The sequence below is a fragment of the Heterocephalus glaber genome, unplaced genomic scaffold, assembly GCF_053883595.1.
Source record: "Heterocephalus glaber isolate CG9 unplaced genomic scaffold, H.glaber_assembly_v1.0 deba00001564, whole genome shotgun sequence".
Classification (NCBI taxonomy): domain Eukaryota; kingdom Metazoa; phylum Chordata; class Mammalia; order Rodentia; family Bathyergidae; genus Heterocephalus; species Heterocephalus glaber.
Window position 1 is genome coordinate 14,214,411 of NW_028258351.1, and position 14,760 is coordinate 14,229,170.

General features: G+C 52.9%; 1 protein-coding gene across 23 annotated transcripts in view; it reads left to right on the forward strand.

Moving 5' to 3' along the window:
* Sgsm2 (small G protein signaling modulator 2) overlaps nucleotides 1-13,737 on the forward strand; it is a 36,898-nt gene extending 23,161 nt beyond the window's left edge. For 2 of the 23 annotated variants that reach the window (XM_021238069.2, XM_087191967.1), the window contains exons 12-24: nucleotides 779-913; nucleotides 4,837-4,990; nucleotides 5,830-5,894; nucleotides 5,976-6,121; nucleotides 6,566-6,694; nucleotides 6,936-7,118; nucleotides 8,744-9,238; nucleotides 9,353-9,477; nucleotides 9,878-10,023; nucleotides 10,147-10,256; nucleotides 10,795-10,891; nucleotides 11,789-11,956; nucleotides 12,184-13,737. In XM_021238069.2, the coding sequence (XP_021093728.1) occupies nucleotides 779-913; nucleotides 4,837-4,990; nucleotides 5,830-5,894; nucleotides 5,976-6,121; nucleotides 6,566-6,694; nucleotides 6,936-7,118; nucleotides 8,744-9,238; nucleotides 9,353-9,477; nucleotides 9,878-10,023; nucleotides 10,147-10,256; nucleotides 10,795-10,891; nucleotides 11,789-11,956; nucleotides 12,184-12,272 (2,042 nt within the window). In that variant the 3' untranslated portion in view covers nucleotides 12,273-13,737. Of the gene's footprint in view, nucleotides 1-778; nucleotides 914-4,836; nucleotides 4,991-5,829; nucleotides 5,895-5,975; nucleotides 6,122-6,565; nucleotides 6,695-6,935; nucleotides 7,119-8,743; nucleotides 9,239-9,352; nucleotides 9,478-9,810; nucleotides 10,029-10,146; nucleotides 10,257-10,794; nucleotides 10,892-11,788; nucleotides 11,957-12,183 lie in introns of those variants that run through there. The other 21 variants (XM_087191976.1, XM_004857179.3, XM_087191974.1 and 18 more) reach the window with 18 other exon arrangements.
* The last annotated feature ends 1,023 nt before the right edge of the window (nucleotides 13,738-14,760 follow it).

Consider the following 14,760-nt stretch of genomic DNA (forward strand, 5'->3'; position numbering starts at 1 on the left):
AAGATTAGAAGGTACAAAGTGGGGGGAATTCCCCTTCCCTCCCAGATGTGCCTGGCAAGGAGACAGCTTTAGCTGGAATGTGTTTGTAAGCCCCGTATTTACAAGACTAGTGCTCTAACCCCTGAGCCATAGGGCCGCAAGCCCTGTGTTTAATCTCAGGCTGTTGTATGGTTTAGATTCTTTATCTTGCTTTCCCTCTTCAGTCAGTGACATTTCCCAATTCTGGTCACTTCACTTTCAGGACCATTTCCATAGAGGGCAAGCCAGGCCACCAAGGGCTGAAACTCAGCTTAGTGGCTCTGGCTACTCAAGGGCAGCTGTGGGAAGACCCTTGGAGGAGAAGGTTGAATTTACAGTCTGAAAAAGGGATTTGGGGGAATCTTCAGATTCATTCCAACCTGTTCATGTGGGAGCTGAAGAATGATCAGGAGTTATCTGCCACCATTCATGTGTCCCAGCCTCAGCCAGCTTTTGCTGAGCTCCTGAGTTGCCAGCCTGTTACAAATAGTTCTTGTCTTTCACGCCCTTCCCTTTAGTTCTTGTTCTTCTGTTCTTCCTAGAGAAGACTCCTCCAAGAGTGGAGCTCTGTAGCTGCCTCCCAGCCCTGTACTCTCCCAAGTAATCATCAGAAAGGCTCTCAGATCCCCACTTCCCCTCTTCTGTGCCTTGGTTCAAGGTGATCCTAGCCTCTGTGCCACTCACCTTAGGGAGTTGGTTCCTTCTGCTCAGGGACTAGGGTCCTCATGCCTCTGCCTCTCTCGCTATTCTCTTTGAGCAGTCACTATTAACTACCACCACCTAGCGGCCAGCCGCGCGGCCTCGGTGGACGATGATGAGGAAGAGGAGGATAAACTACACGCGATGCTCTCAATGATCTGCTCGCGGAACCTCACAGCTCCCAATCCGATGAAAGGTTTTTATCCTTCCCCTTCCATGACCCACCTCATCCTCCACCCCAACCCCCTGGGCCCACCTGCCACCCACCACAGAGGCTCAAACAGCAGTGTTGGCATTAAGGGACTCGTTCCTTGGGTGGTTTCTTCTGTCAGGAATCAGATCAGGGAGCTAGCAAGAAGAGGGGACGGTACAGAGTAAGTGGCTCTGGCTATGAGGAGGAAGCTTCACACTGAGAGGGAAGAAGAGTTACAGGGAGATGGGCTGACTGACTGCCTCTTTTTTTTTTTTTTTTTGCTGCCGGGGATCAAACTTGGGACCTTCCGCTTGTGCGGCAGGTGCTGGAACCACTGAGCTAAATCCCCGGCCGATGGACTGCCTCTTGAGGCCCTGAAGGGCTCTCTGAGCCCCTCTCTACCCTTGGAGGTCAGTGCTGGCAAATGCCAGGCAGTGATCTCTTTTTTTCTTCTCCTGCTGATTGGAAAGGCCAGCTTTAGCCTGTGCTTCTGACTCTCAGTTTAACAGAAACAGGACAGAGGTACCAGGCCCTTCCTGGGGCAGGCGTAGGGACTGGAGAGGTCAAGTGAGGGGTTGGGGGCACCACTGGAGAGACCCCAGGGCCAGAGAGCTTCAGCAGCACATGTGACTGGTACTCTAGTAGGAAATCTAGAAATAACTACAGCAAGTGTCCAGGAAGAGGCACAGGCTCAGGGCACAGCAATGTGAACTCCGGTCTCACATGTGCTCCTTGTTCACTTTGAACAAATATCTCATCATCCGAAAGCTCAGTTTCCCTATCCATGCCAGATGCTGTTTCAAAGGTATCAGACAGGTACGTTTCTGCCCTCACAGACCCGAGTCCATGATTACAGAGATCTCGTCATTGGAAATAACACAGCACAGTACCCACAGCCCCTTGTTGTTCCTGTGCTCACCTCCATCTTTCTTAGCACAGAGCTGAATTGGTGAAGAACGAACCCCACTCTTTGGAGAGGCTAGATTGGGGCACTTGAGGAAAGGTGGGTCAGGATAGAGTCAGGCCAGCTCCATGGAGTTTAGGGAACTTTCCCATCCCTACCCATTTCTGTAGAAAATTGCTTTTCCCCTTTCCCTGTCCCTATAGAGGACCCTAAGAATTTGACACTCCCCTTATGCCTCTACAAAATTCTGCCAAGGAGCTTAGTTCTTTAGCCCAGCCAATAATCCAATAATTAGGAGCTTCTCCATTCCTAGCAGCTAAGCCCACGGTTGGAACACACCCAGCAGCCCCTCAGTCATCCTTGCTGGCCATCATGCTTCCTGCCACTTGCCTTCCTTGGGCATGCCCTCTTTCCCTCCCAGCCCTTCCAACAGAAGTCTATAGGCCAGGTCCAGGCAAGAACTTACTACTTCTTATGTTTATTGCCTGTACACATGCCTGTCCTCTGGTTCTTTGCAAATTTGGACTTCGGGCTGCTGCTTATTTATAGGTTAACTGACTTTGAGTAGTATGGTTGAATTCTGAGAGGGGGGCCAAGGAACCCCTTTTGGCCCTATGAACTGGCAGCCAGGCTAGACAGTAGAGGGCTCCACAGAGCCCTTGTCTTGGCAGACTTGGCAATAGGAAGCCCATCCCTGACTAGTCTTAGGGCTGAGACTCCCAGAAAGCAGAGACTTCCAGGCCTGCAGAGACCAGAGGCCTCAGGATTGATTTGGGCATCCTCTTGGAACTTGGGGTAGACCAACCTACTGTGCAGCCTGTGGAACCTCAATACTTAGAAAAGGAGAGGAGGGGCCGGGGATTTAGCTCAGTGGTTTCGCCGCCTGCTGCGCAGGCTCAAGGACCCGAGTTCAATCCCCGGCACCAAAAAAAAAAAAAAAGAAAAGGAGAGGAGCCATAACAATGGAACCCGCAGGTCACTGAGGAGAAAGGATGGGGATGGGAGCCCTCACCTCCACTCCAGTCCATAATGACAACACTGTTGAGTCCATTCTGCTAGCTGTTGCTTTTCAGGCCTGCAACATGCTTGACTTGTGCATGTCACTCAAGTGGCGGGTGTCCAGATCCCCACCCCCCCTTTTCCGGCTGCCTCCCCCAGAGAGCAGAGATGCTGTTCACTCTAATTCTGCTCCAGGCCAGGCACCTTTCACTCAGAGTCTTAGGGGCTGTGGGGTTCACCCACCCTAATTGTTTCCTTTACACTTTCCTCATGCTCAGAGGAGAGAGTCAGAGTCAAAGCTGACCCAGTACCCACATCCCCCATCCAGCCTGCTGCCCCTCACCCAGTCACTCCAGAGCTCCAGCTGTCGCACTGGGTTAATTCAGAGACGCAGTGTTCAATGCTGGCTGGTTCAGCTCCTTCCTGGAGAATTAAGGTGAAGAGCATTGACCCAGGCTTGGTTGGGCCCTGCTTTCTGGCATGAGCTTGTTCCCCTTTGTTTCCCTCCCCCTATGCCCTCTGCATCTGCCACCCTTCCTGCCTGCCTGCTGCTTGCTGCCTGCCTGGCTGAGTCAACTCCTGCACTAGCTCTTTCAAGGACTGGCCCCTCTCCTGCCTGCTGCAGGGGCATGAGCTGGTCTCCTGTCCCACCCCACCTGCAATTGTCCCCTCCCTCTCTTCCCAAAGTCTCAGGCATGGCTGGCAGCCCCTCACTCCCAGAGCCGAAGCCCTCCTTACTAAGTATGTTCCCTTAATTTGCCTCCTGGTGGAGCTGAATGGCCAGATAAATCCTAGCTGTGGGTCTGGGAGATCAAAACAGGGCAGTCCCTAAGGGAATGGGGAAGGGACTCCACTCCATTCTCCCCTCCAAGGTACCCTCAGAGCCTGAGTCTGACTTCTAGAACAAAGTAGGCCTAGGCCTGCTCCAGACCAGGTAGACCAGGATTCAGGCTGAGTCAGGGCTACATTAGATTCACCAAGAAAGCCAGTGCTGAAAGAAGTGTCTTTAGCACACATGCTCTATCATTCTTCTTCACTCTTCTCTGCTCTCTCCCTCTCCCTCGTGGCGTCATCCCTAGTCCTGCAGGCATCATCCCAAGTCGCATCATTCACTTCCTGCAGTCACTGTGCTTCGTCTCTCTGGCTCCCTTGACCTACCAGCATCCCCCCGAGGAGTGTGCTATCTCACTTTGGCCGTGGAAACTCTAAAGGGGCTTGAGTTCTGACCCATACCAGCGAGGCTGGTGGTGAAGGCTCTATCTGCAGTGACGTAGACTGTCCATCTTTTGCAGCTGCATGTTCGTCTATGACTGCCATGTTGGATGGTGGGCCTGTGTGCCCAGTCACCATCCCCATAGTCCCTGGCAGCCCAGGGAATTTGACCCTCCTTGCAGCTCACCTGTGAGAAACTACCATGCCAAGTGCAGTCACACTAGACTACAGGTGTCTGGCCTTGGCAGGGAGCACTGTTCCTACATAACCACTGGCCACCAAATCTAGAACCCTTCAGAAGACCAAGCTCTGTGAGCCAAGTGGCTCAGGGATCTCTTGGGGGCTTTGATCAGTAGAGACTCTTCCTGAGGGGAACGGGGGCAATGTCACAGTTTGGGGATTCCAAGCACCTTCATGAGCTTTCTCAGAGTTTGCCCAAGAGAACCAAGCTGAGCCTTAAGGGCTGGGGTAACTTATGGCAGCAGTTTCAAGAACTCGGGCTTTTGGTGTTCCTTCTCTTCCTCCCCTTACTCTAGAAAAGCAGGTGTTTCCTGTAGTGAGATGGAGGTAGGTAGACACAATCACTCAGTCCAAATATGTTATCACACACAGAAAAGACAGCCCTCTCGAGGCTTGGTAGAGGCTGGGAAATATTTCCATCTGGGCTCTGGCCCAGGCAGGCACCACCCTTGTGGTTTTCCACCAATGTGTGATTTCATGCTGCAGCTCTGGGCACAGAGGTGGGCATGCTGCAGGGTGCTCAAGGGAGGAGGCCCACCAGGTGTTGACCGTAGCCCCTTCCTGCCCTCAGATGCTGGTGACATGATCGAGATGCAGGGTTTTGGGCCTGGCCTGGCAGCCTGGCACCTGGAGCCCCTGTGCAGCCAGGGTTCCTCCTGCCTCTCCTGCTCCTCCCGCAGCTCCCCCTATGCAACCCCCAGCCATTGCAGCTGCATCCCGGACCGGTGAGTGGACGGGGCCCGGAATACCAGTTTCCCATTCTCATGTCCATCTATTTGTTTGTCCCTCTGTCCTTATAAACTGTGCCAGTTGCATGACAGGGTGGCATCTGGAGTTGGGCAGAGTTGGGTTCATATTTCACTTGTGTTACCCATGTGACTTTGGCAAGTTGCTTAGTCTCTAGGAGCCTATTTCTGAACCTCAGCTCCCTTACCTGTAAAATGGGAATAATAGCACCAGCTTTCTAAAGGCACTTGTGAGAACTACGTGAATGCCTAGGCTTGTGCCTGCACATAGTGAACATTCCTTTCCAGTGTAGAAATAGATCCTGCTGTTAGGCTGCATCTTTGAGTTCACTCAGCACATATCAGGGCACCTGCCATGTGCAAGGGCAACATGAACAGCCTTTGTATGGTGCTGTTTGCCAGGTGTTCTTCACCTGTCACTTGGTTTTGTTTTGTTTTGGTACTGGGGATTGAACTTGGGTCCTTGCGCTTGCGCAGCAGGCGGTGAAACCACTGAGCTAAATCCCCAGCCTTGTCACTTTGTTTTTTAACCTGTTATTCCTGGTTACCCTGCAGAAGTGTTCTCCATCTTCACATGAGGAGCCAAGATTCACTAAAGCAAAGTTAGTTGCCCAATGTCCCTGTGTAGTTGGGGCCAGGGGACAGCAATATTGAGGGTGCTTTGTAAGGATGGGGAGCCTGCTGATATGCTGCTAGACTGTAGATCCTTCTCCCCACACTATCCCAAGTGCCTTACCTGTCTCCCATGCCAAAATATCCTCATCTTCCTCCCCACAGCAGCCATAACCCTGGCCCTCTGAGCCAGCTTGTTTCCACAGGTTGCCCCTCAGGCTGCTGTGTGAAAGCATGAAGAGGCAGATTGTGTCCCGGGCCTTCTATGGTTGTGAGTGTGTGGTGAGGTGGGGCTGCGAGGGGCTGGGCGTGGGGAGCACCTCAGTCACGGCCTCCTGGCTGCACACCACAGGGCTGGCCTACTGCCGCCACCTGTCCACAGTGCGGACCCACCTATCAGCGTTGGTGCATCACAACATTATTCCACCTGACCGGCCCCCGGGGGCTTCAGGAGGCCTCACCAAGGATGTGTGGAGCAAGTATCAGAAGGACAAAAAGGTGCAACTCTGTGGTTCAGAACGAGAGGCTAAGTCAAGGGCTGGGGTGGGCAGGAGTTGTACACAGCTGTGTGCTATGGGAGAAACTTCTGCAGCCTAAGTGGGCATTTGAGGTAAAATACAGTAGAGGTGGGGTTGACAGGCCAGGATTGATGGCCATGGAGTGACCCACATAACAATAGAATTTCATCTGACCAAAGGTCTGTAGGTGTACATGTGAAGGGACCATGCTGGGAATTCATTCTGCCTCTGCATTGCACTGTGACCTTGAGCAGATCTTTGCCCCTTTCTGGGCTCTATTTTCTGCTCCATAAGCAAGGCAGGGGTACCCTGGGGCACAGGAGGACACAGCCTCACCTAAACAGGGTTTGCCATGGCATGGGCTCACCTGTCTGGGCCACAGTGACCGTGGGGCCTGCACAGTCTTTCCCCCTGGGCCCTTCAGAACTACAAGGAGTTGGAGCTGCTGAGGCAGGTTTACTATGGAGGTGTGGAGCATGAGATCCGCAAGAACGTCTGGCCCTTTCTGCTTGGCCACTACAAGTTTGGCATGAATAAGAAGGAAATGGAGCAGGTAAGGGGAGCCTATTACCTTAGGACTAGGGAGATGGGGAACGGGACCGAGGGACTTCAAGGAGGGGGCCTCAGAAGCCTCAGCCCCTTTCTAGCCGGAAAGAAATGTGGCAGAGAAAGGTGGTAGCAGAATCCCCGTGGTCCTCACCTGAGGCCCCACTCTAGTCTCCAGCTGTCCCAGCCCCTGAGGAGGAGACCCTGCTGTACCCTCCCCCCATGGTCATGGTGTGGTCTGAGCACAGGTGGATGCAGCGGTGGCAACAAGGTACCAGCAGGTGTTGGCAGAGTGGAAGGCCTGTGAGGTGGTGGTGAGGCAGCGGGAGCAGGAGGCTCACCCATCCACGTTCACCAAGTTCTCCTCGGGCAGCAGCATTGACAGCCACGTCCAGCACCTCATTCACCGAGATTCCACCATCAGCAATGATGTGAGCCAGCTGGCCGGAAGGGTGGGAGACCTGGATGGGGCCCAGGAGCCTTTGACACATAGGAGCCCTGAGCATCAACCCAGCCTCTTATACTAACTGACATTGGAGCCCTGGGAGGAAGGCTTAATGTTTCTGTCTCATTTTCCTCAACTGCAAAATGGAAAAGTGCTGCCCTGCTGCCTACTTACTTCTCTCTCTGGGTGCCATACGGACCAGATGAGATAGTTCTGATGGTTCTCTGTGTTCTGTTTCAACAGACGAGCAGGGAAAGATGGGTATATTGGGATTTAGGGAAGCCCTACCTCCCTTAAAAACTCAAGGCTGGGCCGGGGATTTAGCTCAGTGGTTCTGGCGCCTGCCTCAAAACCGCAAGGTCCCAAGTTCGATCCCTGGTACCACACACAAAAAAAAAACTCAAGGCTAGCAACAGGCTACCCTGGGTTCAATCCTGGATCCACTACTGATGAAAAGAGTATCTCTGGGCAAGAACTTCCCATCTCTGCCTGGGTTCTCTTATCTGCTCTCATGTCTCTGAATTCAGAGGCCAGATAGAGAGTTCTTGTCCAGAGGATGGGCGCATTTAGAGCAGTCATGCTGGTGTGCACTGGCAAGATCCTCCCCTGTGACGTTTCTGTCTCCTTGGAGAAGTGATTCCAGAACTAGTTCCAAGCTTCAGGGGGCAGTATCACCCCTGGTATCACCCCTGCCTTGAATACAGCACACACACACACCCTCTTTTTTTTTTTAGAATCCTAGGGATTGAACTCAGGACCTTTATACTGAGCTACATCTAAAGTCCCCCCCCCCCTTTTGAGAAAGGGTCTCATTGAGTTGCTCAGTTGCTCATGATGGGCTCAAACTTGTAATCCTTCTGCCTCAGCCTTTCCCAGAATCCAGCATTCTGAGGCTCTTGATTGTTTCAGAATTACATGCTTACCCAACACTTTGGGTTTCTTGCCCAGACTGAAAACTACTTTGAGCATCCTTTTCCCTACATAGACCAGTTAGAAAAAAAAATCTAAATGTGTGTCTTATTTTCCCCCATGACTTGTCCATGGGGGTGTACTTCTTCCAATCAGTAGAATGTTTCCTTTTACTTCTAACCTCTCTGCAGCTTGTCTGAAGGCTAACAGAACTATGTACTTTTGCTACACAAGTTTCCCCTCTTGTCCTGCTTAACATTCAGTGCCAAAAATAGGAAAGAATTTGCTCTTCCTAAAACCCCCTACCCCCAACAATGCCCCAGCAGCCACATCAAGACACTAAAGCAGCTCTCTTGGGTTCATTACCTAAGGCTTTGTTAAGTAGTGCTTAGCTCAAACAGGCCATGGGGTGTCAAAGTTTTGGCTCTTTTTTCCATACAGCAGCCACAGGAAGCCCTGGAGTGCTTCACATGACCCAGGGACTGGATAGGGCTGAGATGTTTCTCCCTTACCCAAAGCTTTATTCCACCTGTTTAGTTGGGTCTGATGCCAGCTTGGCAGCTTGTGTTGGCTGCTGTGGATAGCAACAGGGGTGTGAAGAGAATTTTCCATCCCAGCTCCATTCCAAGCCAGGGAGGGGCCAGTGGCCACAGGAAGGTCCTGAAGTGCAGCTAAGAGCCACCATCTGTTCACTCCCACCAGGTGTTTATCTCTGTGGATGATCTGGAGACCCCAGGGCCCCAGGCCTCTGAAGATGCCAGACCAAAGCCTGAGCAAGAACCAGGAGTTGGGACTCCAGACAATGCCATGGTGGAGCAGCAGCAGTCAGTGGAGTTTGACTCTCCAGACTCAGGGCTGCCATCCTCCCGAAATTACTCTGTGGCCTCAGGCATCCAGTCCAGCCTAGATGAGGGCCAGAGTGTGGGCTTTGAGGAGGATGGCGGTGGAGAGGAAGGCTCTGGCGGGCTGACCTCTGCAGCCCACAGTTTTTCTGAGCCCCGGGATCCCAGCCAGGAGAAGGCTTCACAAGCCAGCGAGCTAGAAGCAGGCGGGGAGCTGGCAGCTGTGTGTGCTGCATCCTACACTGTACGTGGATGTTCCCCAACCACTCTTTCCAGAGGCCCTCCTGACATGCTAACACTTGGGGACAGGCTCCAGGGTAGTGCTGTCTCCATCTCTCAGCATCCCCAGAGCACTGTAGGTTCCCTGGGTTCCCTCTTTGGCTACATTTCTTCACTTGGATACTACATCCTGTCCCCATCCGGGAAGGGGCTGGTCAGCCTCACTGCTAAGGGCTGTCCACTCTTCCAGATAGAATTACTGGACACCGTGGCCTTAAATCTGCACCGCATAGACAAGGATGTGCAAAGATGTGACCGAAACTACTGGTACTTCTCACTGCCCAATCTTGAGAGGCTCAGAGACATCATGTGCAGGTGCCAGCCTTTGTGAAGGGGCTCAGGATGGGAGGCAGGGACATGCCCAGTTGCTCTGTGAAGGAGTCTATCCAGCAGATACCCTGCTGTTCATGGAATCACACATGACACCTGTCGGGAAGACCTTCCCTGCAGTACCCTTTACCCCACCCCACCCCACCCCACCGCATTCCCAGAAGTCTTGGATTCCTGCTTCGGCCACACTTCTTCAGGAAGCCTTAGCTGTTTTTACTCCCCTACCCCTCATACCAAGTTGTGATGGCCTCTTGTCTCTCCCTGGGGCCATGAGTACGTTGGGGGCAAGGGCCATGGTAATAACCCACTGTCTTTCAGTGTGGGATGCATAGTAAATGTTTCAGTCCCCTGGAAAGGCCGACTTGTACATACCAGGCTGCTCTAGGGGCCATCTCTCCAGGGAGGAAAGGATGGTGCACAGCCTCAGTGACTGTCCCTGGCGTTTCAGCTACGTGTGGGAGCACTTGGACATGGGCTACGTGCAAGGCATGTGTGATCTGCTGGCACCTCTCTTGGTCATCCTTGACAATGGTGAGGGATGGAGAATGGAGGTCCCCAAAATGAAGTTGGGTTGAGGTGACAGACTGGAAAAAGAAGATGGCTAAGTCTAGGAGTGTGGGAGTGTAAGCTAGCCTCACTCCTGTCTCCCTATAGATCAGCTGGCCTACAGCTGCTTTAGCCACCTCATGAAAAGGATGAGCCAGAACTTCCCCAATGGGGGCGCCATGGACACCCACTTTGCCAACATGCGGTCCCTCATCCAGGTGAGGTCTGCAGCAGCTGGGCTTGCCCATCAGCCACATGGAGGCCAGGAAGTGTTACAGAAATGTCCTGTATATAGCAGCTTAATTTCTTTCATTTTAAAAGCCATTGTTATCCATATTACAAATCAAGGAGTAGTATGAGTGTGCTTGTGAGTCTGGTGATAAAACACCCAGAAACTTGTACAACTCCAAAAAGAATACAACCAGGCCGGGGATTTAGCTCAGTGGTTCTGCCGCCTGCCACACAAGCATAAGGTCCCAAGTTCGATCCCCAGTACCAAAAAAACAAAAAGAAGGGCAGGGATTTAGCTCAGTGGTTCTGCCGCCTGCCACACAAGCACGAGGTCCTGAGTTCGATCCTTGGTACCAAAAAAAAACAAAACAAAAAATATAACCCAGTGAGACAGATGTGGCAATAGAGTGCAACCCCCATCCAGTAAGACCTGAGGAGCAGAGGGCAGCACAGCTTCACTGGGTGTGGTGGGTGAAGGTGGCAGAGAGGCAGCATCAGGTTGGTCTCTCCCTCTTCCCCCATGAGATCCTGGACTCAGAGCTGTTTGAGCTGATGCATCAGAATGGAGACTACACCCACTTCTATTTCTGTTACCGCTGGTTCCTGCTGGATTTTAAGAGAGGTAAGAAGTGTGTTAGGTCGTAGGGCTGGGTTAGGGACAGTGGGAGATCCCTCTTCCTCTTCACTGTACCTTACAATGCACTGGGAGCTTCGAAAAACTGCCAGTGCCCTTTCCCTACCCAGCCCCACACATACTAACTGGGGCTGCCTGGGCATATGTGTTCTTTTTATATTTTTTTAATTTGGGGGATGTTTTGTTTTGTCTGATTTTGTTTTGTTTAGGGTTCTAGGGGTTGAACCCAAGGTCTTTACACTAAGCTACATCTCCAGTCCATTTTTATTTTGAGACAGGATTTCACCAAATTGCTAAATTGCCTAAGATGGTGTGCTCCTACCTCAGCCTTCCAGAGTGCTGGTTTACAAGCACGTATCATCATGCCTGCCTCCTTTTTTTGTTTTTCCCTGTTATGGTACCAGGGATGAAGCACAGGGCACTGTGGATGCTAAGCAGTTGCTCTACCACTGAACTGCACCTGTGGCATGATGCGTGTTCTTAAAAGGACGTGAAGTGATTCTGCAGTGCAGCCAGAGTTCACAGCCACCACCCTAATAGGTGATGGTTGGGGAAACTCATTTAAAACCAAATTTTCCCAAGCACCAAAAGTAGAGTTGCTCTGGGGAAGCGCAGTGCTTATATAGAGTCTGCAGGAACTGAAAAGAAATGGGCAGAAATGACCAGAGAGAAAGGCCTCTGCCTCAGCCTCCCAAGTGCTGGGATTACAGGTGTGCACCACCATGCCCATCTAGAACACCCATTCTTGAACTAGGTTATATGTAGTTGGGAGAGTCCTAAAACTTGGCTGCTGGAGCTCTGTCTCCCACCTGGCTCTCTCCAGAGACCTGTGGGCAGTGAGGGCTGCCAGGCTCAGCCTTAGCATCAGCCCCTTACTCTCCCCAGAGCTGCTGTATGAGGATGTATTTGCTGTGTGGGAGGTGATCTGGGCAGCCAGGTGTATCTCATCGGAGCACTTTGTCCTGTTCATTGCCCTGGCCCTGGTGGAGGCCTACCGAGAGATTATCCGAGACAACAACATGGACTTCACTGATATCATCAAGTTCTTCAATGGTATGAGCTGGTCCACCCATCCTGGCTGCCCCAGCAGAGGCATGGGGGCCTTCACTCCTGGCCTGGGCAGAATTGGAGGGTTCTCAGGAATACCCAGGTCCCTTCCTTTAGGCAAGATATCAAGATCCCAGCAGGTGGAAACAAAACAGAGTGGTCAGCCACAGGGCCCCTCCCTAGCCTATTGCCCTCTCTCTGGGCCTTCTCGAAATTATCCCTGTTTCCTCCAGAGCGGGCTGAGCATCATGATGCCCAGGAGATCCTGCGGATTGCCCGGGACCTGGTCCACAAGGTGCAGATGCTCATAGAGAACAAGTGAGCACTGTGGCTGGGAGCAGCAGCACGGAGAGAAAGCCTGGGCACCAGGCCCCTGGGCTCTAGCAGGGCAGCCCAGACTGCCCCACCCCCAGATGACCCTGCCTGTCCAGTTGTGTTCCTAACAAAGTGAGTGTGAGCCTGGGATCTGACTCCGGGCAGTGTTGGCCCTGTGGGGCATGTCAGGGGCCAGGATGCCCTCAGATCAGGGCCGTGATGGGAGGGGTCAGCCTTAGGGAGCAGCTGCCTTGAGGGATACCTACTCTGTTCCCCTGTCAAACATCCAGGAGCAGCCCTACTGCCACTTGCATCCTCAGCCCAGACTGTTCCCTAATGCTTCTCGAGCCAGCCTGGGGCCTGTAAGGCTAGCAGGGGCTACAGTGGCCTGGGCCCCACCTAGTGAGAGTGGGATCAGGCAAGAGGCTCTATTCTGTATCTGTCCTGAGAACCCCTTTGCAGCCCCAGTGAGGACAGCTACAGCAGCTGTCCATTTGGGCATGGATCCTGGGGGCAGGGGACCTGGGTCACCCTCCAGCCCCTCTCCTGAGATTCAGGGCCAGTCAGATGTAGGCTCTGGGTGGGAGCAGCCCACCTCAGCATCACTGACACTGCCTCTGGCCACCTGAGATGATGCCATGTGCTTGCCCCATTGCACAATACACATGTGTTGGTACAGTGTCACTCTCACCACCCTGCCCTTGCTTTATGCATTAGATGCTTCCCAGAAACTGTGTGAATGACACTTTTGCCAGTTGGGTGATTTGAAATGCAGTGGGAGAGCTTGCTCCCCTTAGGAACCCGGGATGATTCTGCAGGGAGGCAATCCTGTCACATCCTTGTCTCAGGGACAGCCCTCTGAGCTTTAGGGCAGCCTGTTGCCTGTCCCAGGCATCTGCTAAGTCCCTGGGGGCAAAGGGAGTTGGAGGATGCCTGCATCTCCCCAATTTGTTCCTGGTGAGAAGCAAGGCCCGCCTTGCCTTCCATGTGCCTCTTGCGATGCTGAGAGGCCTAGGGACCCAGAATCCCCTGGGAGGAGCCACACTTGCAGGGATGCCAGGACAGCTCCAACTCCTGACCTGAAGCCTAGGCATGCTGCTTGCTGTCATCCCCTGTCCCTCTACACCCCAGCACATTCTAGGCTACTCCCCTAGGGCCTGGAAGCCACACCTGGGCTTGTGACTTGCCCAGCAGTCACCAAGTATGCAGACTTCCTGCCTTTGAGAAATATGAGCAAGGGCACCGTACCCCTTCTGCATCCAGCACATGCTTCCCAGCCCACTCCTGCCCAGGCACTGCATGGCCTCTTTGGGGGCCACCCCACCCCTATCGTCCATGAGTCCTTGGCCTCCAAGCATAGGTGGTCGTTGTGTGCCTGCCTTAGTGACTCTGGTTTTGTGAGGAGCAGAGTGTAAGTTTTTTGCCTCAGAAACTATACTCTTTAGTGTAACAATAAACAGCATTTGGCAATGCTTGAGACTCTGAGGTGTGCTTGTGGCACTGACACTGGACGTTAAGTCACTGTGGATTGGGGAATTCACTCCACAACCAGACACAAGGGGATCAACTCCAAAGGCAGTGATGGCAAACAAGCGGAGTTTCCAGGAGAGGGAGCCTCGGGTCTCCAGGCTAGACTCAGTGTCGGGGTCAGGGAGTCTAGGTGACAGCCAGACCTCAGGTACTCAATGCTGGGGTGGGGCTGGGCGGGGCTCACCTCAGAGCCATGCTTCTTTGCAGATTGACCAATGACCTCTCCAGCCTGTGGATGAGATTAGGTTCCCACCCTACCCCTGGCCCCCACTTGCCTGCCCTCCCGACCTACTGCAGTGAAGAGTTGGCCTTGACTAGGAACACAGGAACCTCCCAGCCCTGGGTCCATCCACCAGGCACACCCTCCCTTCTGGTTGTGGCTCCCACTCACTAAGCAGTCTTTGAAATGCTTGGGTCAGTTTGGTCTCTAGGGGTGTCAGGAGGCAGCACAATGTCTTATAATAGGGGAAAGGACCCAGCTAGAATGGGTCCCTTCCTCTTCCGCCCTCCCCTCACCCCACTGCCAATGGTCACATCATCAGTGGCTCCAGGTAGACAGCTCCAGTCACATGGGGTTTTTTGTTTTGTTTTGTTTTGGTACTGAGGATCAAACTCGGGACCTTGCACTTGTGAGGCAGGCACTGGCACCATTGAGCTAAATCCCTGGCCCCACATAACGTTTCCTAGCTCTACAGAACATTTGTTTTCTGGGCATTAGGGCCTGCTGGCAACTCCAAACTGAAAATCCCAGCCTATGGCCCGAGCAGGCTCCCCTGGGCTATCAGGATAAAACACAGATTGTTGGCAAAGAAACCAGTTGACTCAAGGAGCTCTGGGGCCAGCAGATTCAATAAGCCCCTCAGGAACACTCCCCATCTCTCAGCTAGTTCTGTGGTCCAGAGGAATCAGAATTCCTTTTGCTGAGAGCACCTGGAAATTTATCAAAGGCCTGGATAAACTAACAT